This window comes from Thermothielavioides terrestris, chromosome 4, assembly GCF_000226115.1.
Source record: "Thermothielavioides terrestris NRRL 8126 chromosome 4, complete sequence".
Taxonomy (NCBI): domain Eukaryota; kingdom Fungi; phylum Ascomycota; class Sordariomycetes; order Sordariales; family Chaetomiaceae; genus Thermothielavioides; species Thermothielavioides terrestris.
In genome coordinates this window covers 1096580-1124051 of record NC_016460.1, presented here as the reverse complement: position 1 = coordinate 1124051, position 27472 = coordinate 1096580, and the positions used below count along the sequence as shown (strand labels likewise).

Genomic DNA, 27472 nt, shown 5'->3' with positions numbered 1-27472 from the left:
CGGCAGTCATGCAAGATCTTGAGCGGGTGCGTGGCGTGTGGTTGGGCGTGCAGGCGTCTGGGTGTGAGCTCGAGTGTGGAGGGCGCCCCCTACCTTTCGTAGTGCCAGAAACTGGCAAGGACCCTTGGGCGCAAGGATCACAGGCTGGAGGTGGCTGACAGGGTTCCCTGTGGAGATGGGACGGCAAGCTCAAGATAGGAGCTGGCGCGTGGAGCAGCCGAAGGCGATTGGCGACCTAGCGGACAGCAGCTGAGGTTTTTGGCTACCTAGTGTAGTTATCTGGACCCCTGGGGACCGGTGTCCGGCCCCTGGGGAGGTAAGACGGGCGTCTTGTTTTGGACGGCGAGGCAGGCAGGCGAGCAACGGCACCCGTCGTCCAATCGAGATCTCGAAAGGGCGACGGAGTACAGCCGATGGGGTGGAGACGGACGGCTGGGGAGACGGCGATCTGGGATTCGGAGCCCGGAACAGGAAGACGCAAGGAAGGCCAATCAGCAATCAGCCCCCCTCATAGGAAGGCAGTGTCCTTTTTGATGTTAGTTAAATGCCCCTTCCTGCCATGCAAGGTTGAAACCCCAGTGCTAAGCTGGCGTTCACCAAGGGTTGAGACGGACACAATACTGACGGTCAAAGGGCGGGTCGCAAAGGACAGGAGGAGCTAAAACGAGGGCTGACGCTGGCTGGGGCGAGAGCCGAGACGAAGGGTGGTCTGGATCTAAGACAGCACTCAGCAGGACGAGTGCTGGAGGGGCTGGGGTGTTGAGTTCTGTTTTCTTTTTTCGCCGGAGCGAGAGCGAGGCCTCGTTGAAGCACGAAGACGCGGAGTCCAGAGGACAGAGAAAAGGAGCCGGATGGACCTCGAGACCACAGGAGAGCATGGGAATTATACAGCCGTCCGATGCACGCAGTAGCACGTTTGCTGTTTTGTCCGTAGCGTAGGACGAGCAAGGCGTGAAAAAAACGAAGCAGGCGTTTGTTTCTGTGACGATACACGAGCCAGCGTCACTCGAGGGTCGTGCAAGGCGGAGCCAGCAGTACGGAAGTGTTCCGTCCAGGCCATCTGCTCGCACCGCAGGCCACCCCAAAAGGAGCGCTGCCGGGCTTGGGTCGGGTGTCACACTGTATGTTGTGTGCGTAGCCGGTAACTGACCGGGGCTGGCTGGGCTTGGAATGTACAGAGAGCCGGGGGGTGTGCGTTTCGGCGTGTCTCTTTGACGGAGTGGTGGCTGCAGCCTCCCGGGCCAACACTGTCCCGTCACGGCGTCTCCGTTTGCGGGTCCCGAAAGGAGGCCATCGTCTCCATGCGACAGCGAGTTGCTCCGTAGTCAATCACTAGGTAGTTATCGCTCACGCTTCGGTATCGATGTCTCGGCTGCCCGCCTGGGTGCTGCCGCGGCCCCCGAGACCAAAGCGAGGACGCTTCAAACGAGAAGCATCAGGCACCGAGTCCTAGCCAAGACCAGCTCACGTTCACGGTATCGTCCAACGCTTCGTGGATGCCACACTGCTCCGTCTCGAGCGAGCGAATGAAGATGAGGGGGAGGATGCAAGCACTCGACGGGCGCCATGATTGGCAGACACCCGTGCAGCTTCTCGGGCTTCTGGAACGAGGGCCCCAAGCCCCTCCCTCGTCTGTGTTCAGCGTTGTGTCCCCATACCATCATGCGAGACTGCAGCGCGGAAATAGAGACGAAGAAATAAAAAAAAGAAAGAGAAGGCGGGAAATAACTACAGGTACGGATTACCTCCGTACACAGACTGAGCCAAGGAAAGTAATCTTGGAGCCGCGGGGCTGAGATGAGTGATACTTAGGTGTGTTTCCGTGTTCCTCATCGGGAGGGAGATCACAACGATCGTGGATCTGTGGCCAAGGGATCGTGGATCTGTGGCCAAGGAGGGAACTTTACTCAGATGCTGCGGCAGAGGAAGAGGGAAGGTTGTGACTGCCCCTGTTGGTCCTCTGCTGCAGCGGGTAGTTATCTGTACCGCGGGAAGGAAGGCGCCGGGGAGCACAGTGCCATACTGTGTAGCTCGGGTAGATGGGTATTCCGTACTGTAATCAGCACTACTCAGTACTTGCCAAGGTAGGCTTTTAACTAGTGCACACTGTGTACTGTACTGTATTCCGTAGATACCCTAGCGCGCCATGGGGTGGTGCTAAAATAATCATGACTGCCGTTTTCTAGGTCTCGGAGTGTCCAACAGACCGAAATTTTTCACTTTCACGACAAATGTATAGCAGTCACTCCTTCCTAAACTAACCACCAACCTGGACCTAAATATTTTCTCTTAAAAATGATCTCTTGAATAGAAGATATTCTTAAGATATTCTTCTATATTGGAGAACATCTTTTTAGCTATATTGTACTCTGAGAGGAAAAGAGATTTGACTAGGTGACTTTTGTAGTGATAGTTTCAAAATTTCAAGAACTCCTTCCGGCTACCTCGGTATGTACGGAATATTTGATTGCCTGCTGGAAAACGGATGTGAGATCGTTTTGCCACCACCCCATGGCGTGCCACGGTAGGTAATCCATATCCTATCCATGCTCCACTCTCATGCGAGGATCGCGATCGACAACCAAACCCCGCATCTGCCGCGAGCCTTGCGCTGCAAGCTGTTGATTATTCGACACAACCTGAATTCCGCACATACTGCGTACACACACGCATAACTAGTGTATAGTGTAGTATGTACGTGGTAGTTCACCTGTTTCCCAGGGCTGCAAGTGTGCGCCCAACTTGTCGGGTCGTCCCCGATTGATCGTGAGGAGCAAGCCACTTGCAACGCATCAGCACGGAAAGGGAAGTTGAAGGTGCCGCCACTGCGCTTCCATGCATTCGTTGACAGCCAACGGGACGCCTCGAATCTGTTGGGCCTCGCTCGGTATGAGTGGTACACAGTACACAACCTCGACAACCAGCGGGGGTTCTCGAGTGGGCCCTCAGAGGTACAGTACCCGGATGAGCGGAAGAGGGCTCGAACTGGCAGCCGGCCCAAATTCGCACCTTGGGCATATCAACAATGGAAGCGCCCTGTCCAGTTAAGTCGGGGAAACAAAAGAAAGAAAAAAAAAAGCCGAACGTTTCTGCTTGGACGAAGCAGCCGGATACGTGGCTTGTTGTTGGTTCTGTCTGGAGGATCGTGATGCACCAATGAGCACTCGTTCGTGGAGCAGCATCCAAGCCACCACCACACAGCGTTGTCTTGGACAGGCGCACCTCCCGTCTAGTGGAATCTTGGCAGCCGAATCCCTGATCTGCGTTTGGGATGGGGAAGTCAAGGCCATCCGGCCGCGGCAAACACTGTCCGGGCCGGGAACGGACAGGCGCAGCGTGGTTACCGTCCGCACTGTCTTTGCCGGATGACACGAGAGCCCCGGAAGGATTGTCGAGGTCAAAGTACCGGACCCAGATCTGCGGTCGAGGCGGGGCGGGTTTGATTCTCAGATTACTCACTTCTCACGAACACACTTGCACGGTCCGATGCGGCAGGAGGGCGAGGTATCGGAACGGCCCTTGCCAGCCCTGTGCGTGAGCGCGGGACAAGAAGGATGGTCAGGAACAAGGACGGACACGGAAAGACGAGAGAGAAGTCTAGGAAACGCGTTTTCTGGATCACGGAATTTAGTTCGACTGACTACCTAGGTAGGTACTGTCCAGGCCTAGCTGTAACGTGAGACGAAAAGCCAGCCATTTAAGTCAAGTCCAGACCATCTGTTTCGTGCTTGCGCTTGTTTCTGTGCTTTAAACGCCCCGGTTTTCTCTGCGGCAGCGGCATGAACACTGGGCACCCACTAGTGTAACATTATGAGCTCCCAGGCCCCGTCCAACGGACGCGAGCTTATCTCGGCTCGCAAAGAAAATGAAGTGACAGCCGAGATCCCAGGACCCTTCGCTTCTGGCTTGGCGGCTTGGCCGCAGGGCTGCATCTGCCTGCTTCAGTTTCCTTCGGCAGCACCCAACAATCTATATAGATGCCTATGACGCGCAGCTCACCTCCGGAAAGAGTCGCGGATTTTGGCGATCTGGAACGAATCAGTGCTATGTCAAGTTGCTATAGGGAAGTACGCAGTCGGTTTGTTGATGGTTCGGTGGATGCCCACCTGGGCGGTGGTTTTCCAGCTCCCTCCATGGGCCCCAAGCCCAGTGCGAGTGCCCGAAAGTACCCCATGTCCGTGCCGTGCACTGTGCCTCCCAACACACCACACCTCCAGCTCCGAGCAACCATCAAGATGCCGTGGCTGCCAGTGCATCCTCTCTCGGGCAGAGATGCGTGTCGGCGTCGATGCTGCGTAGTTAACTAAGGCCTCCTCCCAATGAGCGAGTGGAAAGGGCGGGCATGTTTGTGCGCTCATGCAAAGATGGTCGCCGACCATGTCTCGAGCTCTCCCCGCAGTGCTCCGTTCTGCGCAGCATGCATGTACCTAACATAGGTAGGTACCTTCATACAACGTCCACAGTACTGCGACAGCCCCGGTAACAATTCACAGTGCACCAATGTGGCCTACCTACTTTGGTTCTTGTGGCTTCCGAGGAAACGGCCTCGAAGCCCCTTCTAGACATCCTTGCATGCCGGAACAATGCATCATCAACCGGATGTGATGGAGGCGCCCCCCGCGACAACCGCAAGACGTTCAACTACACTAGTGTAGGTAGTGTAAGATGTTGGCTGCAGCAGCACGCAAGCGGCAAGGCGCCGCGCCGGGGGCGCTGACGACAGCTTCCGGATCGACACCAAAGAGGCTTATTGCGCAGTGTATTCCGTACTTTGTCCTTCGTGTGCGGAGTAGTGTATACATACACCACTGGGCGCTCTCGAGACCAGTGTACTGTGTAACCCGTAGCTGCATCAACTCACCGTCGGTGTGCAGGAAGAGTCCGTCGACCAGGGCCTGGCCTCCTACATGGCCGCATCCCGCTACGGGCTTGGGCCCACCTGCTGTGACGAGTGAGGTGCGTCTTATTTACCAGCTCCTTTAAACGTTGGTTATTGCCCACTTGGGCCCGTCAGCTGAGCCCCTTTCAGAATATCTACACAGAAACCCCCGCAGCTGTGCCGCCGCCTCACCATCCCTATCAAGCAACCAAACTGCCATGCCGTGTGCGCTGCGTCTGTTGGGACTTTTGCTGTCCCGCATCGTTGAACGAGCTTCACAGTGCTGACAGTTATGCGTCCAGATTAACTAACTATCCCCGACAGCCAACAACCTGCGACAAACATGGGAGACGTGGAGAGGACCGCGCATGTCAAGACACGCCGTCATGGGTTCAACGGTGTGTGAACGTCGGGGCTGCCGAGTCTGCGCCTGCGGTGTCGATGCGGTACACAGTCGCTACGGACTCCATCGCTATTGGGTGCGAGCCAACATGGTCTTCTCGCTGCTTCACCTCACCGCCTGAAGCTCGTCCTCGTCCTCGTCATTGCCATTGCCCATCCCCCACGCGTGCCGACCAGGAGCCCCTTTGCGTAACCCTCCAACGACGGCAGTGGCTTGTGGCTTCGCCGTGTAACTAACTCGTTCGACGGACCGCAGGATCTCAGTCAGTCTCGGACTCTACCAACGCCAAAACATTCTTCTTTTGCCCCTCTGTCTTACCCCCTCTTACCCTTTCAGTGTGCGTGAAAAGCGCCACACCTCTCGGCCGGCCTTGGCATCGCTGGGCTGCGTTTCTCTCCAAATTTTCCGGCGCCGAGCTCACCAGAGCACAGGACGGGGTGTTCCCCGCAGAGACGGTCAGCCACGGCACGCCGTGTCTTCCGCACGGAATAATACGGACATTAATCAACGATAAAGGGTCGCACAGCTTCGCATCGACAACTCCCTTCCACACCACCTTGTTTCTGCTTCTTTCTGCCTTCCGGCACGTTGCGGTACCAAGGCGCGCAGACACTGTCCCAGTGGTAGCGGCGTTCCCGGCAAGGCAATGAACGGTACCCAGCGCGTGGGAGTGCAACTGCAACGGAACCTCCTGCAACGGCAAACTGCAAGCGCGGGCTTTAGGAAGAGCCCGAGCATTTCCAGAGTCTGGGGCGGGGAGTGCTTAGTGGCCGCTGTGGAGAGGCTTGCAGGACAAGCAACGGCCTGGCTGCGATCGACACGGTCGTCGTGACCGGCGTATCAGGCTCAGATCAGCGAGACCATGCTGATAACGACATCAGGTTCAATCCTGGTGGGCAGCTCAGGGAATTACACGACTTCTCAGCTTGTCTACACTAGCCTGGGTGGATGAACGAATGCCCTGTGCAGGCGAGCCCAAGACAACCTCCCCCCTTCCAGCCAAGACCTTCTTGTCTCAGCCGCGCTGCAAAGTCAATCCCAACCTCGGACTAGAAAAGAAACCCCCCCCTCTTCCCCACAAACCGGCCACCCATCACGACATCCATGTTCGCCAGATGGGGAAGACCGTCTTGCCCATCCCTTCCCCTTGCATGCGTTCGTAGCGAACCGCCGGCGAACCGCGCAAAGTACGGATTACTCCGCACCACTCCTCGCTCTGCTCACCACCAAAGGAAGGAACTAATCCCGAGCCAAGGGGCAACACAAACCCCGAGGTTGGGGAGTGTGACGAGCATCACACTCGGGCACTGCGGCTGCCTGCATAATCTGTGTGCACAATTCGGCGTTGCTGCTGCCGGCCGGGCCGGCATCACGAACTCACTACACAGTAGGCAAGGTAGGAAGTTAGTTGCGGTGAAATTACTCCGTCCGTAGGGGAGTACTAAAACCGGACCAATTCACCTTCTCTCTTTCTTACCCTGCCTTCATGGCGGACAGCTAAGATAGCTAATGAATGTTTGTGTCCCACCTCGCCTGGCTGCGAGCGGTAACGAACTGACTGACTTAACTGCTGATAAGCCGGACTGAAATTGCAGTGGCTGCGCTTGGGACAAAAGCTGCGAAACTGCCTCGGCGGAGAGGCGGCTGGGTTGCTTGGTAACTAGGGGTGGCTGTTGTTACACAGCAGGTTGTTTCGATCACGGGATTCTTTTTTATTTTATTTTGTTTCATTTTATTTTATTTTATCTTTTATTTCTTCTTGGCGCGTGCTCTTCCCTGCATAGCCTCGCACAGCACAACATACTCCGTCCTCAGCAAAGCTTTTGCTCCGCTTTGCTGCCGCCGCGCTGGATTGCCTTTACCAGCCTTGCCTTGATAACGTAGGGCAGTTACACTACCTGAGCCACAATAGCCACCACGACCGCGTACGGCAAAGAGGGCACAGGACGGAAATATTCCGTATGTTCCCCTGCATGGTGGCGTACATAGGTATACAGTCCAGAGCTGGTGAGGCGGGCAGGGGGGAAACCACAACCAAACCATACTCGGTGTTTCACAGCGAATGGAAGCATGCGCAGCAGCTTTTCCTCGGTCCTAGTGTTGCTGTCTCTGTTTGCGATTACGAATCTGATTCACTTTTTGTGTTTCTGTCCTTTAGTTATCTGTTTCAGTTTGCTAATACGGTATTTACCCACCGGGCATGCCACAAGCCAGAGAAACAGCGACGCGCGGGGATGACACCTGACCTTGTCCAGCAGTGGCAATGGTGGTGATACAGGCCCTGTTGTTGGACGTGAGCCGTCCCAAACCGGCGGGCACGGTGGCACCGAGATTGATCGATGTTAAGAAGCATCAAGAAGGAGAATAACAGTGATGTTAAGAATGGCGGTGAAGAGGAAAGCCAGAAAGATGGAAGGGAGTCGACCGAACACAGCAGCAGCGGCCGAGGGAGGACAAAGAGCGACCACGAGGCCCTCCCTCCTAATATCGAGTATTATGCATGTACGCCGACTCGGAGTTTTGTTTTACTTTTGCCTCGTAAACACAGGTAGATAGAACAAGCAGATGCCGACGCTGATACAGATGCCTTCGAAATGCGAAATGCCCTGATGCAACGGCGAGGCAAGTCTAAAGCCAAAGCCAGACATCTTTTTCTTTTCTTCCGATCACCCTCAAACCTCCTGCATCTCGGCTTCATCAGGCAACTATGCAGTGCCCTTCCATCCAGCTTACCACACACAAACCAAGATACACAAGTCTAGACCCCTTAGATACCTCGCCCCGTCGTAGACACACAAAGCATCCGCACCTCACTCCTCCAACAACCCCGCCTCCTTCACCAACCCCCAGAACACACCCCGCCTCTTGATCAGCTCCGCAGGGGTGTCAAACTCGACCACTTGGCCCTTGTCGAGCACCACGACGCGGTCGCTGTCCATGATCGTGTTGATGCGGTGCGCGACCGTGACGATGGTGCGGTTGGCAAAGAGCGGCCCGCGCAGCGTGTTCTGGAGCATCGCGTCAGTCTCCACGTCGACGGCGGCAGTGGCCTCGTCGAGGACCAGGATGTTGGACGGCGTCAGCATGGCCCGCGCGAGCGACACCAGCTGGCGCTGGCCCTGAGAGAGGTTCGAGCCTGCGAGTTTGCACGTGTTAGTTTGCCCCTGCCCAGTCGGTATGCTTTGCTTGAGCGTGGCGCGGCACGCGTGGACCCGGAATCAACGGTTGGGGATGACAAGATAAGTGACAGGGTAAGCAAATATAGCACAGAAATAAGACAGATGGATGGCACTGTTCGGAAACCGGCTCGTCCAGTGTCCGAGGGGTGGACACCGCATCGGAGATCCCGCAGGGTCTCCGCCGGAGACCGTACGGAGACAACCGGGCCAAGCGATGCAACGACGTGCATGGGAGGCAAGAAACGTGTCGCAGTAAAACGGCGTCCCGGGCCGCGGAGGACCCAAACGCCCCTCCCGCTGTCCAATGTGAGGGACAGATGGGCTGACGGTGTGCCACATTGTTGACACGCGAGACAGCTCGGTGCAAAATGTCCTGTGGTTCGGCTCGTATCAAGCAGTGCCCGCGCCTGAGGCGGCGCGCAACCTTGCAGCCAGCCGTCTCACGCCCGACAATACCGACGGGAGGGCGGCGAGGCGAGATGACGCGGACGGCTGCAGATGGCACGACACGAGCATGCAAAAGCCGACAGAAAGCGAAAACGAAAGACGAGATGCAGACGGAGATCCCCCGTAAGAGATGTACTGCTTACCTCCTTCGTGTATCTTGGCCTCCAGACCGCCCTCCATGGATGCGACGTGGTCTTTCAGCCGAGCATGTTCTGTGTGCCAGCCGGATTAGTCGTGTGTACCCGATAAGACGGCAGGGCCATGTGAGCACCGTGGTGGAGGGTGGAGCATGTAGCACGACGGGTATAAACGGGCAGGGCCAAGAACGTACCTAGAACGCTCCATAGCTCCGTATCATCATGGACATGCCCCGGATCCAGATTGTCCCGAATGGTTCCCTCGAAGAGAGCCGCGTCCTGTGGAATGATGGCCAGACGCCTCCGCAGATCCAGCAGGCCGATGGTCGACGTGTTGAGCCCGTCGAGGCTGATGTAGCCCGTGTCCGGCTCGATGATCCTGAACAAGGCCAGGGTCAAGGAGGACTTCCCGGCGCCTGTGCGTCCCACGACGCCAATCTTCTCGTGCGACTTGATATCCAAGTTTATGTTCTTAAGCACGAGATCGAGGCCCTCCCGGTACCGCGCGCTGTAGTTGTGGAACTCGATTTCGCCACGCGACGGCCAGCTCACAGGCGGCCGGCAGCGGTGGATAATCTCGGGCGCTTCGCTTGGCAGCTGCGCATACTCGAGGACGCGCTCTACGGACACGATGTTGGTCTCGACCTCGACCGTCTGGCGCACGATCCAGTTGAGAGACGTGGTGATTTGCAAGCCGTAAGACAATGCCAGGCCGACCATGCCCTCGCTCAGCTTTCTGCCGTTGGCCACCGCGATGACCGGGAAGCCCGCGGCAGCCAGAATCACAACGGCGCCGATGAACTCCAGTCTCACCGCTAGCCACCGGTTGGCGCTGATGGAGGGGAAGTAGGCCCGAAGGTTAGCATCTACCCGCCACTCGTTCTCGAGCTCGAATCGGTCCTGCTGGCGGTATGCACGGATGGTGGAGATGCCCCCTAGCGACTCCTGGAAGTGCGCGTAGATCGGGCTCCGGCTCACACTGTCCAGTCTCTTCAACTCTCGCGATGTCCGCAGGTAGTACCGCTGAATCCAGAGGTACATGGCGCTCAGCGGGATGATGAAGGCGATGAAAGGCGGTGTGGAAACGGAGATGATCACGAGGGTGAAGGCCGATCTGGCTAGGTTGTTGAACAGCATGTTGAACGACCGAGCGAGCACCTCGTCGACACGATAGATGTCGCTGCACGACAGAAGAAACGGTCAGCGTGATTGTGGAGCTCTGAGGCTGCCCAGATTGTGCAGGATGGTGTTGGGGGGTGGGGGGACGGGTGGAATGGGCGTGGGTGAACATTGTCCGTCCGTTACGCGGCGCGGGAGTACGACAGCGCTGGCACCGCTGGTTCCCGCACCGTTAGAGCCATTTGGAGCAAGCCCCCCTCGCACGGCAGCAGGCTTGTCCTACCCATGTAAAAACGGGGGTGGGACGAAATTAGGGACTTGGAGTTGTGAGGCTGGCAACTACTCACCTCGAGAACCTGTTCAGGATGCGACCGGCCGGTGTAACGTCAAAGAATGACATGGGAGACCTGAAGATTGCCGTTGCCATCCTTTCGTGCAACTTGCGCGATGCCTGCGCGAACTAGATGTGAGCCGCAGTCTCCGGTTCGCATCCTCGATTAAGGTCGACATACCTCGATGGAGCAGAAGATCCACAGAATGAGGGTCTGCACGACCGTGAGCGCGGCGGCGCCGATGCCGAATACGAAGTAGATGCCGATGTATTTGCCAATCTCGGGGTTGCCGCCGGCCTCGGCGTTTCTCTCGGCCCACCGCTTGAGCCAAATGCTTCCAGCTAGAGGCGAAGTTAGTATGCCCGTTTTACGGATGTGATGTATCCATCTCTTGTTCGCAAAGATGCGGTGAACAGGACCGTTGATGTTCCTGTTTGGCGGGAGGCCGCAGAGGTCAATCGGAGGGGATTCCACCTACAGAACTGCGCCGTCTGCGCGGCAACGAGAGTAAACAGATAGACGGCGACAGCGACGAGGTTGTTGGTTTTGGCGTACTCGGCGTAGACTGTCACCGCGTTAGCTCATCGCACCCACCAAGCTGGCGGACGGAAACCGTGCAGGTCACGTACCCGACCACTTCACTTTGCCCTGCTCAGAGTGCTCCTTCGCCTGCCTCGTCTTGCTCGGGTTCTCCTCGTCGTGAAGCTTGCCCCGAGGGCCCCTGAAGCTGGCTGTGCTAGGCCGCCGCAAGGTAGCCATGCTTCCCGTCCTCGGCTTCTGCCCCTGGTAAGAAGAGCTGCCGGGGCCGGGCCTGATGAACTGGAGTGCGCCCAGACTCTCCTGAGCTTCTTCCAGTTCCTCTTTCTCCTGACTGCTGCTCGCAGCTTCGATGACAGTCGAGGTTTCGCTGTCGCTGCCAGACGGGGAGGCAGCCTGGGAGCTCGGGCCCGACTCGTTCTGCCCAGCGGTCTTCATCAGCTCGAAGACGGCGCCTTTCATGGCGGTCAGCTGCCGGTACGTCCCCTTCTCGACAATCTCGCCATCCTTGAGCATGCAAATGTAGTCGGACTCGACAAGGACAGGGATCGAGTTCGTCGCCAGAATGCGCGTCTTGGAGCTGAGCAGCCCTCTGGGACCGAGAACATTGTCGATGATGTGGCGGCCAACGTGAGAATCGACAGCAGAGAGACAGTCATCGAGGAGGTAAACATCCGCTCTCGCGTACACAGCTCTCGCCAGAGCAACGCGGGCCTTCTGACCGCCGCTCAGCGAAATACCACGCTCGCCCACGACCGTCTCATCTCCGTCAGGGAGCTGGGCAAAGTCATCCAGCAGCGCGCAGGCCTTCACCGTCTTCTCGTAAAAGTTTGAGTCGTAGCGGTAACCAAAGACGATGTTTTCACGGACCGTGGCGTTCATAATCCAGGGCGACTGGCTGACATAGGCCACCGTTCCGTGGACCTCGACCTCGCCCTTGACCTTCCACAAGTCGCCGAGAATGCTCTGCAGGAACGAGCTCTTGCCTGCGCCCACGCGGCCGACAATGCAGGACAGCTCGCCCTTCCTGGCGCTGAAGTGGATATCCTTCAGAACGGTCTTGTTCTCGTGCCGGTTCCAGGAGAAGCTGGCGTCACGGATCAGCACGGTTTCCTCGCCTGCAGCCTCGACTGGCGGCTTCACGATGACGGCCTCTGGCTGAATCTCTTCAGCCGTCAGGTACGACGTGAGGCGGCCAACGGCAACGCTAGCCTCGATGATCGAGGTGATGACCATGGGGAGAACCGCAAGCGGGAAGGTGAGGAGGTTGAACAAGGCTGCGGACATCAGCGTCAGTTAAGAGAGACCACACCAACTTGCGACCGAAAACCTCGTACCTAGAGCGGGGAACACGATGTCCGTCGTGAGAGGTTGGTCGCCGGTAAGCACAAACACGGCAAATGTTGAGCAAGAGACGAGGAACGGAGTAGTCGACCAGGTGAAGTTGGCGAAGGCCTGACCGGCGCCGATCTTGCGCAGGTTCTTCAGCTCCTGGTCGTTCCTGATGTAGTTGAGCTTGTTCATGAACGCTGCACCCCAAGCATAGAGCTTGATGCTCTTCATGTTATTGACAATTTCGGCGATCAAGCGGCTTCTCGCATCCTTGTTCTTCATCTGCTGCTTTTGCAGCCTCTTCATGAAGCGCGCGATCATGCCATTGACTGGGATCATGATGATCATGACGCCAATGCCGGCCAGCATGGACCATCCAACCAGCTGGTAGAGCGAGACCATGCAAATGATGATCTGGAACGGCGCCGACCACATCTGCTGAGCAAACTGCGTGAGATCCTGGAGCCTTTGGGCATCGACGGCCATGTAATTCACGATGTCTCCCGTGGTCTTGCTCGACCGGCCCTCATTCGACAGCTTCAACGCCTTCTTGTAGATGGAGGATGTCAGGCCGCTCTTGATCCTCATGCCTGTGACGAAGGCCAGCTGGAAGTACTGGTGAACCATCGTGGTCTGGAAGACGGCGACGGCAAACATGGCCAACGCAATAGCAGCGCCCTTGATCACGGGCTGCGGCTGCTCTCCGTCACGATACGACGCAATAAAAGCGATCAGGAATCGCAGAAGCTGCGGCTGGGTGTACTGCGCAATGTCGTTGCCGATCTTGAAGACACTGGCAAGTAGGTAAGGGCCGCCATAGGCGCCGAAGAGGGCACGCCAGAGCGAGGGGTGCTTGTGATGCGCCAGCTCGTACGCCCACGACTTTTCGAAGGCATCGCCGGTGGCCTTGGTCGTATCCTTTTTCGGCAGTCCCCAGAGGTCCTCCTCGGTCAAGAATGTGGAGTAGCCAAACTTCATCAAAGGGGTCATCCACGAGAAGGTGAGGAGGGAGAATACGGTGGCGTATTCGGCTGGGCACTCCTCCTCGTCGACCAGGGCCTCATATGTGCTGTTCTTCTTGGGCCACAGCCACTCGAAGAAGAACTCGACAGCGGAGAGCCCAAAGCCAACGCAGTAAGTAACAAAATAAGGCAGGCCCGTGACGTAAATTTGCTGCGAGATCAGAGACCGGAGCTTGACAGCGAGCGCGATGAGGAGAAACAGCCAGTAGAACAAAACGACGCCGTTGGCGTTCCGCAGTCGGGAGTGCTCGAGCCACTGAATTGCGAAGATCACGGATAGGGAGAGAATCGTGGCCGCTGTGGTGTAGACCCTGAAGTCCCCGAACCAGATATCCGGGTAGCTGCTAATCTGGAACCCGAGTTGAACGGCAACGTCGGCAATGATGAGGCCGAGGAGAGTCTGATTCAAGGGGTCAGGACACGGCCTACAAGATCAGTATCCGCAGGGCAAAACCCACCTGCTTGGTCCAGAAATGCCAGTCTTTCGACACGGGAGTTGGCTGCTTCCTCTTCAGAAGCCACCACACGGCAATGGCGCCCACGACAATGCCGAACGCGGCGACCGTGGCGACCCATACGTCGATAAAACACGGCGTGAAGTCATATCGGAACGGGCTCAGCGGCCCCCAACCCTCCTCGTTGCCACAGAGCGGCTGGCTGAAGACGGTCGCCGCTGTGAGATAGCCGTGGCCGAGCTCGGATACGACGGGACGGTAGCCGGTGAAGGAGCCCGTCTCGAACATGGGCTTTTGCGATTCCGCGGCCCAGAGGCCGTCGCTGAAGTCGGGCGGCCCCATCGGCACAAGTATCATGAGTTCAGGACAGTGTGCGGAAGTGTCATATCAATGAGAGAGAGTTGTGGGATCTCGGGTTCGGGATTCCAGGCGGTGGGTTGAGGAAGGAGGAAGTTGGTTCGTCGGTGGGTCTCGATCTGATGCCGGGTCGATGTCGCGGCGCGGCGGAATCAAATCGACCGGCTAACGATGACGTCCGGGCGAACTGCGATCTGCAGGAAAGGCTGCTTGGCCTGGGCTGCCCAATTGAAGTATGTGGCCTTATACATGCGAACTGTTCTCGCACTCTTTGCTCGCAGGCAGAAACCGCGGAGTTCGCGGAGATAATCGGACAGAAGTAGTCAAAGAAAAAAAGTTAGACCGTTCTCCTGGCGGTGACGCGCCGAGGTGCGTTGGAATTGTCAGCAGCGGGCCAGGAGCTTCTACACTACACGAGATGGACAGGGGCAGCCTGAGCTCCATGCAGCTCCGCTCCCGGCGGGGAGCTGCCGCTAAAAAGCTTAAGCAGGAACCTGCCCCGCTTCGGCATGCAAGGCCAAGCGTGCAGCGAGCGGCTGACAATGCCAAGTACCTAGGTAACTTCCCATCCAACCCAGCCCCCAGTCATTGACCCCACCTCAACCATTGGAGCATGCCCCGCTGCCGCCCCATCTCTTCGCGCTCCCACCAAACACAGCCAGGGCAACATATGGAATGACGACGCCAACGTCTGCCTCACAACCTTGTTACACGCGCAATTGGTTGTGTTAGTCTGGCCACGAGCTGTGTGCCGTGTGGAATGGTTTAACAAGCAGCTGGTTCTTCCTAATATGTGCCAATATTTGACTACTATCATTTTTGTTACGCACTGGGCACAGTCTGTTGGTTTCCGCATCATGGTGACACCGGAGTCGGGACCCAGAACTCCCAGCCTTACTCTCCGCAACACAACAGATCCCTTCTCAGCCCAGAGACCAACTAAAGATGCAACATGATCATGATTGCACCACAGACCTCCCAGTCGTCCAATTACACTACAATGTGCCCTTTATTCCCAACCAAGATTTAGCATCTTTTTTACACAGTACTGTGTAGATCCTCGACTCTCACCCAAGGAGATCTTCACGCATATCCGCCAATAGGGTCCCTTACCAAACAAAAACACCCCACAGCTGTCCATGACGTTTTAACTTTCAACCTGCCCCTCCTCTCTACGCGATTATGCCTCCGAAACACTCGCCAAGCCCAACACCACCCCGCCAAACAGCCACAACTCTCACCCGCACCACAGCACCAACAACAGCAACAACCTCAACGCTAATTCTCCTCCTCCTCCTGCTGATCGCCCTCTTCCCCAGCGCATTCCACTTCCTCTGGACGCTGCCCCTGCGTCTATTCCATCCCAGCAGCCGCCCGGGCCCCCACCAAGCCCATTCTCAGAACTCACCATCCCTCCCGACAACCACAACTATAACGGCGACGACGACGACAGCAGAGGAAAAAACAATGTGGTTCCAGAAGCAATTTACCCTCCCCGCGCGCTCCCGTGGGTCCTACCTGATCACCGACACGGTGCTCAAGGAGCTGCCCGAGATCCGATCGTACAAGGTCGGGCTGCTGCACCTGTTCATCCAGCACACCAGCTGCGCGCTAAGCCTGAATGAGAACTGGGACGAGGTGCGCTCCCTCCCGCTTTCTCCTTTCTTTTTTTGTAGCTTGATTGGAGGTCGGCATGGGAGGAAATGGGGAGGACAGTGGCTGTGGGCGATGAGCTAACAGAGGCGGTCTGTTTTTGGTGTCGGGTTAGGATGTCAGAGCGGACATGAGCGATACGCTTGACCGGATCGTCCCGGAGGCGGGGCCGAATGGAGAGGCGTTGTATCGGCATGATGCGGAAGGTACGTTGTGGTCTTCCTTTTGGAGTCGGTTTTGGTGTATCGATGGGAGGCAGGGGAAGGAGATCAAGGAGAATGACGTCGAGGCTCACTATGTCCAGGACCCGACGATCTTCCTGCCCATGTCAAGTCGGCGTTGATCGGGGCCAGTGTGACAATCCCCATCAAGGATGGCAAGCTGGTAGGTTGTATCTCTGATGAGTCGGTTGGAGCGGGCGATGCTGACCCGTCCAAGGCCACGGGAACTTGGCAGGGTATTTGGTACCTCGAATTCCGAGCCATGAAGCACAGTCGCAAGATAGTAGCCACCATACAGGGCGAAAAGGCATGAAAGTTGATTGCTACCCGAGAGTTTCGGGTATATGTTCTAAATGTGACCCGCCCCGACGATGGGCGAAAACAACGAGCTGCCGCCTTCCAGCTGCTTATTTTCCCACTACTCCGTGCCTGCGCTTGCCCTTGCCCGATACCTGACCTTGGACGCCGGACGCCTACCAAACCGAGAATACCTCACGAGCGATCCCGCCCATCGATCAGTGCGTCCCGTTCTCCGTCTTCATGTCAATGTCGTCGCCCCCTGCCAAAACCTTGGTCTTGGGAACGTAACCATCGCTCGGCCCTGCGCCGGGCGTCACAGCAACCACTTGGCCATTCTCATCGACGAATTCGAAGTTGTAGCGGCTGAGGAGGTGGGGAATGGCGGAGAGCTGGGGCCCGTATCTCTGCGTGTTCTCGTATAGCTCAAAGAGGGGAACCGCAAGCAGCTTCATGTTCTTCGGGACGCTCAGAACCTCTGTAGACCGCGTGGTTAGCACACAGCACAGTGACCCAGACAACCAATCATGAAACCAAACCGTACTAGTTTCCGGTAGCTGGATGAAGTAGAGCTTCTTGCACTCCTTCGGCCGTGTGATGTGGGCCGGCACGAACGGGTACATGAAAGTCTCAAAGTTCGGGCGCCACCACTGGGCGAGGCAGTCGCCGACCTGCCAGTCGCCAGCCTTGTTGCCCTCGCCGAGGCTGCCGACGGGCGCGAGCCGCTCGTCCAGGCGGGCCTTGAAGCCCTCGATCTCCTCGTCCTCGGGCCGCAGGTAGTCGCCGGGCAGCTTGAAGAAGGCGTTGGCGATCTGCAGCATCAGGATGTGCGGGTGGTTGTGCTCGTGGCAGACCAGGATGCCCTCGCAGGTGCGCCGCATGCCATGTGCCTGGTAATGCTCTTCCAGGCGCTTCAGCCGAGCCAGCACGCTGGGGTCCTCCTCGGGCTGCGTCTCCTTGACGCCGAACGTGTAGTTGGACAGCGGGTACAGCCGGATCGTCTCGGGTTGGTTGGCGTTGAAGGGCAGGGGAATAATCGGCGGCTGCGAGCTCTGCAGCGCGGTAGGCGTAATGGTCGACATCGCGTCTGTGTCGAAATTTTGAATGTTTTGTCCGTTCTGGATACGGCTCCTACTTGGGATGGGCCGGTTACCGATACGGTAGGGCACCTCAGCGGGTTTGGGCGCTGAATGGAGGTGAACTTTGGCACCGTGTGTTTTGTTGATGTTGGAACAGGGCGCACTGTCTGATTGAAGTTGGAGGTTTAAGTTTCCTTTGCACTGAAAGGCGGCAGAATGACGCTAAAATAGGCAGGCGGTCAGTGCCTATCAACATAGAATAAACCACCAATATCGATTACTGTCAAGCTGAGTAACCAACCAGGCTCAGCAACCTGACTGTAGTAACTGAGGTAACCCCACAAAGCTTATCCCCCTTTCCTCCTTGATTGAATTCATGTGAACCAGCCGTACAAGAATTGCCGGTCGTTCAACTAACCCGAGGGGCGAAACCGAGCTTCTTAGGGGGTGTTGAACTGCCACTGTGAATATACACATATGCTAACGCTACCTAATATACTTGCTCGCCCAGGAAAACCTCCCAATTGTGGCAAACAGTGATATTTGCTACCAGCTCCTTGCCATGCAGGCCGCCTGGGCACAAGCTCTCCAGGATCGTATTGGAATCCTCCATTGCATCGTTTCAATATAAAAATAAACTCACACTTGGAGCATCGTGTTTAGGCTCTCCTCAGTAATCAACCGGGTTGTCGGTGGCATTGCACCGAATAGCTCAGTCAATACTGATTGGGATTTAAACAGAGGTTTTTACACAAAGGACGGCGCAACCATACGGAACTATCAGGTATTCCGTGGTGCTTGAACCACGGTGTAGCTGTGGTACCTATCTAATCGCTCCCTCGAGATGGTGGATCAAGGTTAGAAGAAAAGGCCCAGGACATAAAGCGGAGTGTTCCTTCCTTCTTTTTCTGAATATACAGTACACACTCGAGAAACCCGTCATTGAAGCTTCGAATTGAAAAGCTCGCCTTACTTACTTAAGTGCGTAAAGTCAAAAAAAACAATTTCGAGCCCTGAATTCCCTGCCACACACCTGCTTGACTTGACTCGGCAATCCACAGGTGCTGGCGAAAAGGCGATAGCCAACTTTTTTTCAGACTCCCACCTCCCATCTCTTCTCTTCTTTCAATTGCAACGGGAGCTGAGCTAAGTAAGGTACACTCCTCACGGTTCTCCAATTTGTTGGCTTCTTCGAAGCCACCTGCTCTCTCTTCGATCGGTTTCATGCTCCTTCCTCCCACTCCGATTCTCTCTTTGAGAAACCAATCTTTCTCTCGCACCCAAGTTCAACCCCACTTTCCACCTTCTACTTGTGACACAAATTCTCGATCAAGTCGGTTAAACCAGCGCCAGAATCACTTCCTGCATCTCGCTGGCACAGCCTACTTGAGACTTCCTTGCCTTCGACCGTCAGCCAATTCCCGGCATCGCCTTGACTAAAGGCTCCTCGGGCTAACCAGGACATCGCCGCCATTGGGCGAGTCGGCCGATTCCTCCCAGGTGAGTGACCTTGATTCAAACACGAGGCCATTAAGCGCCAATGTACACCCAGAGCGACGAAGGCATGGTCGGACATGATTATAATTCAGGCAGGTTGGAACTTTCTTTGCAGCGAGCTGATGCTTGTCCATCAATAGGGACATCATGGATGAACGAAATCCCGATCCGTCTGGCTCCATGAAGCTCAGCCAGCTTCAGGAGCTTATTTCGGACACTTCCTCAGCCAGGTTGGAGAGTGGTGTGCAGGCCGGTCTCCAAATCTTGAGCGACATCGAGGCGGCACTTGCAGAGGCAAAGACCGTGCCCGAGATTGCTCAATGGATCAAAACAAGCAACGAGCTTCGGTCCCAGACTGCGTACCGACGCACCGTAGTTGGCGTCGTTGGCAGCACTGGCGCGGGCAAAAGCTCAGTCATAAACGCCGTCCTTGACGAGGAGGGTCTCCTCCCGACTAACTTCATGCGCGCTTGCACGGCAGTCGTCACCGAGGTTGCCTACAACCCCTCTGACCGCATCGACGAAAAATACCGCGCGGAGATTCACTTCATCAGCAGAGAAGAGTGGATCAACGAACTGAGAATTCTGCTCAGCGATATGACCCAAGCTTCTGACCCGCTTGGGACGGATGAGCCCAGTAGTGAAAGCGACGCCGGAGTCGCTTTTCACAAGATACGCTCGGTGTATCCCTTCTTGGCGAAGGACGAAATCAGGAAAGGAAAATTCGACCCTTGCGAGTTGACGGCGCACCATACAGTCAAGGGGCTCCTTGGAAGTGTCCAGCACATTAAGAGCCCGACGGCTCAGGAGTTTCTCGCACTTCTCAAGAAGTTCATTGATTCTAAGGAGAAAACTCCGGGACGGGGGAAGGATCCCGATGCCATGGAGTACTGGCCGCTGATCAAGGTCGTTAAAGTGTTCGTGCGATCACCCATTCTTGCATCAGGCCTTGTGTTGGTCGACTTGGTAAGTGACTCGTGGATGGATCTCTTCCTCTACTGAATCCGCGTCCTAATGAGAACTGCAGCCTGGTGTTCAGGATTCGAATGCTGCCCGCTCCGCAGTTGCTTCGAAATACATCGAGCAGTGCACCGGACTTTGGGTTGTCGCGCCCATCACTCGAGCGGTCGACGACAAGTCGGCCCAGACCCTCCTGGGAGACTCGTTCAAACGGCAGCTGCAGTTTGACGGGGCATATTCCAGAGTCACTGTCGTATGCTCAAAGGCCGATGATCTCTCGGTAACAGAAGCCTTGAAGTTGATTCCCGAGGGGGAGCGCGCCCATCAACTTCATGCGCGGGAACAGCTTCTCCAGACGGAGCGCGAAAAGCTCCAGGAGGAAGTGAACGAACTCAAGCACCGAAATTCTGAGATCGACAGTCAAATTAGCCAACTTCTTACGTACATCGTGTCCCTCAGAACGGCTCTCGACCGCTCGGACGGCCGGGAGAATCTCCTGGTTTCTCCGGGGGGCACCCGAAAGCGGTCCTCTAGACGAGCCAAGTCTGGTGCTCTTAAGCGCCTTCGGCTTCAATCCAGCGATGGGACGAGTACCGAGGACACACACTCCGATCAGGAGGAATCAACTGAAACCGAGCCGGAGATGGAACAAATCTCAAGGGATGTCGCCGCACAGCGACTGAGAGAGGCTGATGAGCAGCTGTCCGCTGCGCACGCGGAAAAGAAGGCCCTGAAAAAGCCTCTAGCCTCGCAGAGAAAGGCACTCCGAGAGCTGAAGGCCGACTTGAAGTCGCTCAATTCAGAGATCAAGCATGCTTGTGTCAAGTGGCGCAACGATCGCACTCGGCCGTTGATACAATTCCAGTTTGCCGAGGGCATTCGAGAGTGAGGTCGCACTACATACAAAAAGCCCGCCGCTCGTTATCGCTAACAGACTCCATTAGGATGGATTTGGACAACGCTGCCGAGGAGAACGAGAATTCCGACAGCAGCCAAGTCCGACGGAACTACGATGACATTGCCAGAAAACTCCCAGTTTTCTGCGTGTCAAGCAAGGCGTACCAGAAGATGTCAGGAAGACTGAAAATTGACGACCAGGTTGCCGGTTTTCCGGGTCTCGAAGACACGGAAATTCCGGCATTACAGAAACACGCGATGGAAACGGCCGACGAGACACGGTCGGCAACCTGCCGCCGCTTCCTGACCGATCTCAGGAACTTCTTAACATCGGTGCATCTCCAGGTCGTCCTCTCGGACCAGCCGACGAAGCTGGCCGACGATATGCGGGAGGCGGAACTTCGATACCTGGAGAAAGCGATGGACGGTTTGAGGAAGGTAGGCCACATGCACCCATTTGTCGGCGCAGGGATAATATCTGAGCTGACTTGCCATCGCGCCTGCCCAGGACCTCAATTCCGCACTCACACAAGCTTTTTCTGTATGTCGGGAGGTCGTTGACTGCTGCATCTTCCGAAGGTCCAATATGGCGGCCAAGGTCGCAGAGGACGCCGCGATTGCTACGGTCAATTCCTGGATTTGCCCCGCAACCGACGGAGGTTTGGCATATCAAACCTTCCGTGCTACTTGCGTTCGTGAGTATGTTGCTAAGCCTGGCCTTCGCTTCCTGGCGTTATGGGTATTGACACTCCGTTTAGTGGCGCATTCACAGGGGCCAGGGGAGCGATGGACTTCAATGCAGGTAAGTAAGATGTTGATTATGCTAGAATTTTCCACTCCAATCTTGCCCTTTCTCCATTGGCACATACTGGATGCTGACAGCATTGCAGCGCTTGCAAAGCCCTTCCTGAAGCATCTCTCAGGGTCATGGGAGTATGTCTTCGAGAGCTACTTTCCTGAGCTCATCGAGAAGCTCGTTGCTCGCTTCGGACAGGCCTTGAGCGCTTTCCGTTTGCAGATGGACAAGCGACCAGAACTCAGAAAGATCCCCTCCTTTGCGTTGGCCATACACCGGGTCAAAATTCTCGAAAACAATCTTTCAGATATGGCGAATCTGATGGAAGTTGTCAAGACTGGACAGAAAAAGGCCAACCGGCTCATCGTCCCGGCACTGACTGAAGCGATGGCCGTCGCCTACGGACATTGTGCCGGAGAGTCGGGTAAGAACGCCTTCCTATCAAGAGTCTTGGTCTTGTCTAGAGGATGACTAACTCCCGAGCGTACCGTTTCTGGATAGGTACGGGCTGCTACAAACGGATCAAAGCATACATGCTTGACCATGTAGAGCGCAATCAAGGCACCATGTTTCGAGCAGCCGCCCGCAAAATGGAGAGTGCTCTCCTGAGCACCGTCGACGACTTTGAGGCGGAAGTGAAGGCCGAAGCGAGTCGCATCGTGTTGCTCATTCAGACGGATTTCCGCGCTGTTGTGGCCCACCAAGACATCTTCAAGGCGCTGTCGACCGCCCGCGACGACGTCCGCAACCTACTTGCACAAGTCGATGGACGATTTGAGCAGATTCTGAAAATGCAAGTCACTCAGGCGCCGCCACCTGTCACGATCAAGCAGGAGATGCCGTCTGAGACATCCGATTCCGCTTCTGATTAACCGGCTGCCGCCAGCACCGGCCACGGCACCTCCACCGTCGACATCCAAGTTGTCAAACCAGCATGCACATCGAGGAGGAGGCTTCTTCTGGGCTTGATACCAACGTCTGAGCGCTGCTTTTCGTGGGCACCAGTCTCAGCTGTCTGTCAAAGCTGTTGTTGAATGGGTGAACGTTGGGTCGTCCCGCATCTGGGCTCGACGTAGGTTTCGGATTTGTCTGGCTTGGGAGTTGGGGGGATGCCAGCCTTGGCCGAGCTCGTTTGATCTGTCTGTTTCTGATGGGACTTTCTGTCCTCTGTTTGTCCTTTTTTCCTGCTTTGCGCTATGGCAGCAGAGTGCCTACGAGTCTGTCTCATATGACCACCAGTGGCCAGGAACGTCTGTCTGGCAACAGGCCTGTTCTTGAAGGCCGATGCCTCGGCGGGCTAGGATGCCCAAGTTGATAGGGAGTACCTTTAGAAGGACGGGACTACTAGTAACTGTTCTATATTTCGAGCCCCTTCAGGAGACTCGAGTTTTCAGGGGATTTTTAGCCGGCGATGGCCTTGGCATGAGTAGCACCAATTGACAAAGGCAACCTCGGTTGTTGTACTCGGAAACCAGGAAGAAATCGACTAAGGAAGCAAGAAAAGTAAGAAAACGAGAAGAGAAAGCGTCTATGGTCGAGATGGTCACGAGATGGGATGGGATGAGATGAGATCAGTGGTGATGGGGTAGATTAGAGAGTGGTTTTAAGGCCATTCTCCAAATTTTGAATGACATCGAGGTGGTATTTGCAAAGACAAAGACTGTGCCCAAGATCGCTCAACGGGTCGAAGCAAGCGACGAGCCTTGGTCCCAGACTGCTTAGCAATGCCCCTACAGGTAATCAATATTCCGCAAACTGCAACTCGACATCCACGGGCGCATAGTTCGACGCCTCCTTCCCGCCGAACCGTTCTTTCAACCACCTCTGGCTATGTCGAAGACTGTTCCCCCACTCCGACGGCGTCCAGCCCGCGAACTCGGCGAAGCTCATGTCCCAGAAGAACTTCATCGGATTCACAGGAAGTGGATCGAGCTGACATGGAGCCTTGCCATAGCGAGACAGCTCGAATACGACAGCCGCGTTATAGTCCACAAGGACAGGCTCGGGCAAGGACGATGATGAGCTGGGCCGCAATATAACGTTGCGTGACGCCAGATCGCGCTGGTCCACCCCGGCATGCCACTGTCTCACAAATCCATCGAGGACCTTGGCCAGAATTGCCAAACGATCCTGTTGGGTATACCCGAGGGCCAAAGGAAAAGTAGGTATTTTCGCAGCCCTCTCTTCTTCCAGAAGAGAGGGGCACAAAATTGCCGGACACCCCAAAAAAACCGGATACCTCCGCACCCATTTTTGTATATAATCGCGTCCTGGTACAAGGTATCGCAATTCGCAACCGCATTAATTCGACCACCCTACAAATGCGTAGGATAGCTCAAAAAGCTTAAAAACGTAATAAAATTCGATCTAGATCAAATTGAAATATACTTATATAATATACGGCCGGCTTATATACCTTGACTACGCGCCCCGACTGCTCCTTTGACTACGCGCCTCTGACTGCTACCTACTTACTATAAGGCGGCTAAACCTATAGATATTGGCTCGCTATTGCTATCTAGGCGTATCTATATACGTAGCGAACTATTATAATCCTCCCTAGCTACGGATTCTTAGTGTTGAGCTTCCTACGCTACGTACCTCCTCGCTTTACGTACCTACTACTTCGCGATAAGCCTGTTGATCCTATTGTAGGCCGGTTGGCGAGCGCCTTCGCTATTGTAAATGCTTTTGTATAGTAGAGGCGAATCAGTATTATCGTCGACATTATCGTCGGCATTATCGTCGTTAGATTATATCTAGGAGAGGCTATTATCTTCGTCGATAAATAGCTCCTATTTATCGTCTACCTAGATACTATATTACGTTAGCTCTAGCTTTGGCACTAGGAAATCGTATAGTAGTCGCTCTAGCCTATAGATATCCGGTTCTTCGCCTATTATATCGATAAAGAAGAAGGGCTTAGATAGAGGATCCTTGCTATACTATATATTAAAGATTAAACGATCGTTAAGATCAAAAGGTATAATGTCGTTGGTCTAGCTAGTCTTTTCGAGGAATTCTTCGAAGGTTACTATCTATAGGCGGCTATTGCCTATAACTTTGTTGTTTAGTATCCTTTTCTACTCTATCTACTCCTTCTTAAGCTCCTTTTCCCTAGTATATACAATGTTCTTTACTACTTTACGAGATTCCTTAGTAATAGCCTCTATATACCTTCGATTGTAAATAGCCTATATATAGTAGATATCTTCGATAGATACACTAGTAATAATAGTACTAGATAGCTAGACTAAATATCCTTTAGCTCGCTTTGTAGTATACAATGCTAGCTATTGTTTATTGTTGGCTATGAATATAGTAAGGTACTCCTATATAAGCTGACCTTCTTATATTATAGTAGCGATATCTACGATATAACGATGTATTAGGGAGCTAAATATATCGTTGTACTTAGCTTAGAGGCGTTCAACGCCTTTAGTAGCCAACTCCTAGCGATCCTACTTCGAAAGCAACGAAGGATATACTACACTATTAGCCTAGAGGTTAGTATCTTTAAGCTTAGCGATATAGATAGTACAGTTCAATAGCTATATCCCTAACCTTATAAAGCTAGAGATAATCCTATTCTTTGTAAAGCCTTTATCAATGATTTACTAGTTGTATATTAGAACTAGTAATAGGTTTAGCTCTAGGCAAGGCAACGAACCTAGAGGTTCTTAATGAACTATATATATATAAAGGTTAGCTCGCCCTAGTGAACTACCTAGCGAAGGTGTATTTGATATACCTTCTTAATATATTGGAACACACCTATATCTATTAGCTATATCTTATACGATAAATACAGTAGTAGGAACTCAATGATAATATTGTATATAAGGTAATATTCGTAGATATCCAATGTATAGTGCTCTAAGAAGCTATCTATCACCAATAGGCGGTAGATATAATCCTTAGAGCGTATATTATTCTATTTAGATTCTACAACATCGTTAAAGCTCTAGAAGCTATATATACTATAGCTAAACTACTCTTCGAATATAAGCTTGTACACCTAAACGATAGGATAGTATTAGAAGGAGTGCCTATTAAAGTGCTAGATCTAGTCGACTATAATATCGTAGTTACTGAACGCTATTTCTAAAGCGTTGAACTATATCTCGCTATCAAAGCTATCGACGTTCTAGTTCTCGTTTAGCTACTACTTAAAAATACTATATATAGGTATAGCATTGCTAACAACATTAGTACAACCGATCAAGGTTATCGACTTCTTATTATAGAGGTCAAGGAGCTCTAGCTAAGAAAATAGTATAGTAAACAGATAGTAGTATAACGTACTAGCCTTATAACGTTCTGCAGACAAGTGTACGATGTTCTATTCAACTACCTTAAAGAGAGGAAAAGGAGAAGTATAGGCTATAGTCCTCGTACATAGAGTTTTCAGGGGCTCGCGGAGTGGGTTTAGGCCAACGTTATTCTAGGCGCAAGGCGGGCCCGCTATAGGTCCGCCCTAGGGCTACCGTAGATCCTAGGCGTAGCCCCTATATACCTAGCCTAGGTATAGCCCAGGTCTATAACATACCTCCCCCGCCCCGCTAGGCGGTCGAGTTGGGGTATATACGACGCTATATCGAGCATTGGCGTAGTTGAGTTCGAGGTAGTTGCCCACTAAGGTCTTGCTATTCATAGCTATCCTACTGCCTAGGCTCGAGTTGTTTATTTATATCGCCCTAGCAAGCCGCTAATTAGCCCCCTCCTTTCTTTATACGTTTATATAGAGCAATTACGCTATATTGGGTATACCTACTAATTATATGTAATTCGACCCTGTTCGTCGCTATTAAAAGCCCCTCTTCTTGTATAACCCGACTTTCTTACGTTTCCCTCTTATATTCAACGTACGTATCCCCCTCCTCTCTTACGATCTAGTTTCTTCCTTCTTTGTATACTAACAACGTCCCCCTATCCCACCTTATATACGTTCTCCTCCTCCTATATTCTCTCTATATATCTATCTATATCCTTAAATGTACTACTCATTTCTACCTCGGCTTTGGCCAGAGTCTTTTTGTCCCTTGCCCTAATAGCGATACGGTTCCTAAAACTCGTTTATTACGTTTATATATAGGATCGCTAAAATGTTAGTCGCCGCTATCGCTCTTAGAGGTAGGGGTATAGGCTACTATCCTAGTGGCGATAATAACGAAGACTATAATATAAGTGCCTTTAGAATAATCTTATTATAGACCTAAGTTGTTTACTAATTACAATGTTATAGAACTGAAATAATCGTTAGAAGAATGATAAGCTATTAATTAGTAGGTTCGTTGTTAAGGGAGACTCCGACAACGAGGAAAACGAACTACTCCTTAATAAGGGAGAGTTCTATATATAGTATATCGTTCGCCTCCTTAGTAGTACTAAGGTCGAATATACCCCTAGCTATAGTAAATCTTATAAGGAATATCATAGGGCCTATATAATATATAAATAGAACTCTACGTTATAGGCAATAAACCCTTGTCTTTAGTCTAGTCTAAAGAAAATTCTTAAGGTATATAATATAGGCTAAGCTATTGAGATCCTTACTTAGAAGAAGATAAGTTTATAGCCTATCTATTATATAGTCCTTAAATATAAATTCTAAAAGCTAGTTTAGTCTTTTTAAACTACTTTTAACAATGTATAGACGTATTATATCCTTACTTAGCCGACATTGCTTCCTCTATCTACTATTGAGCGGACCCCGACTTACATTGTCCTTTAGACCCTAGTTGCCTCCTCTACTACACTAAGCCACTATAGGGCCTTAATGCTCTACAATCCACCTACTTCCTCCCTAGACGCCTTTGCTTAGCTAGCCGCCCACTTAACTTATTACCTAATAAGTAATAAGGAAGCCTACT

General features: G+C 53.7%; 4 protein-coding genes across 4 annotated transcripts; 2 read left to right on the top strand and 2 right to left on the bottom strand.

Annotated features, from left to right (window-relative positions):
• Positions 1-8068: 8068 nt before the first annotated feature.
• Positions 8069-14316, bottom strand: THITE_2118585 (uncharacterized protein). Its single transcript, XM_003655144.1, has 9 exons — positions 13846-14316; positions 12371-13787; positions 11126-12310; positions 10975-11061; positions 10677-10837; positions 10512-10615; positions 9240-10225; positions 9052-9120; positions 8069-8418 (listed from the first exon to the last, which is right to left on the bottom strand). The coding sequence occupies exons 1-9, from the start codon at positions 14182-14184 to the stop codon at positions 8093-8095; spliced, it is 4674 nt and encodes a 1557-aa protein (XP_003655192.1). The 5' UTR covers positions 14185-14316; the 3' UTR covers positions 8069-8092.
• Positions 14317-15109: 793 nt separating this feature from the next.
• THITE_2118583 (uncharacterized protein) lies at positions 15110-16487 on the top strand. The gene is made up of 4 exons (XM_003655143.1): positions 15110-15837; positions 15968-16058; positions 16157-16236; positions 16291-16487. Exons 1-4 carry the CDS (start codon positions 15667-15669, stop codon positions 16384-16386), a joined length of 438 nt encoding a protein of 145 aa, XP_003655191.1. The 5' UTR covers positions 15110-15666; the 3' UTR covers positions 16387-16487.
• On the bottom strand, positions 16478-17626 carry THITE_2118582 (uncharacterized protein). Its single transcript, XM_003655142.1, has 2 exons — positions 16915-17626; positions 16478-16848 (listed from the first exon to the last, which is right to left on the bottom strand). Exons 1-2 carry the CDS (start codon positions 17450-17452, stop codon positions 16589-16591), a joined length of 798 nt encoding a protein of 265 aa, XP_003655190.1. The 5' UTR covers positions 17453-17626; the 3' UTR covers positions 16478-16588.
• A 1500-nt stretch (positions 17627-19126) lies between these two features.
• THITE_2054552 (uncharacterized protein) lies at positions 19127-22471 on the top strand (the record flags this gene model as incomplete). The annotated part of the gene is made up of 7 exons (XM_003655141.1): positions 19127-19912; positions 19974-20791; positions 20851-21241; positions 21312-21502; positions 21562-21605; positions 21694-22023; positions 22101-22471. 7 exons carry the CDS (start codon positions 19127-19129, stop codon positions 22469-22471), a joined length of 2931 nt encoding a protein of 976 aa, XP_003655189.1.
• Positions 22472-27472: the final 5001 nt, after the last annotated feature.

What these genes read in the sequence shown, in the direction of transcription:
- THITE_2118582 (XM_003655142.1), bottom strand. Translation starts at nt 17,452, where the DNA reads ATGTCGACCATTACGCCTACCGCGCTGCAGAGCTCGCAGCCGCCGATT. An exon ending in CATCCAGCTACCGGAAACTA is followed by an intron (nt 16,849 to 16,914) that starts GTACGGTTTGGT and finishes CGCGGTCTACAG; the next exon opens with AGGTTCTGAGCGTCCCGAAG.
- THITE_2118585 (XM_003655144.1), bottom strand. Translation starts at nt 14,184, where the DNA reads ATGGGGCCGCCCGACTTCAGCGACGGCCTCTGGGCCGCGGAATCGCAA. An exon ending in CATCGTGTTCCCCGCTCTAG is followed by an intron (nt 12,311 to 12,370) that starts GTACGAGGTTTT and finishes TGATGTCCGCAG; the next exon opens with CCTTGTTCAACCTCCTCACC. An exon ending in GGCCAAGATACACGAAGGAG is followed by an intron (nt 8,419 to 9,051) that starts GTAAGCAGTACA and finishes GCAAACTCGCAG; the next exon opens with GCTCGAACCTCTCTCAGGGC.
- THITE_2118583 (XM_003655143.1), top strand. Translation starts at nt 15,667, where the DNA reads ATGTGGTTCCAGAAGCAATTTACCCTCCCCGCGCGCTCCCGTGGGTCC. An exon ending in GTATCGGCATGATGCGGAAG is followed by an intron (nt 16,059 to 16,156) that starts GTACGTTGTGGT and finishes CACTATGTCCAG; the next exon opens with GACCCGACGATCTTCCTGCC. An exon ending in CCATCAAGGATGGCAAGCTG is followed by an intron (nt 16,237 to 16,290) that starts GTAGGTTGTATC and finishes GACCCGTCCAAG; the next exon opens with GCCACGGGAACTTGGCAGGG.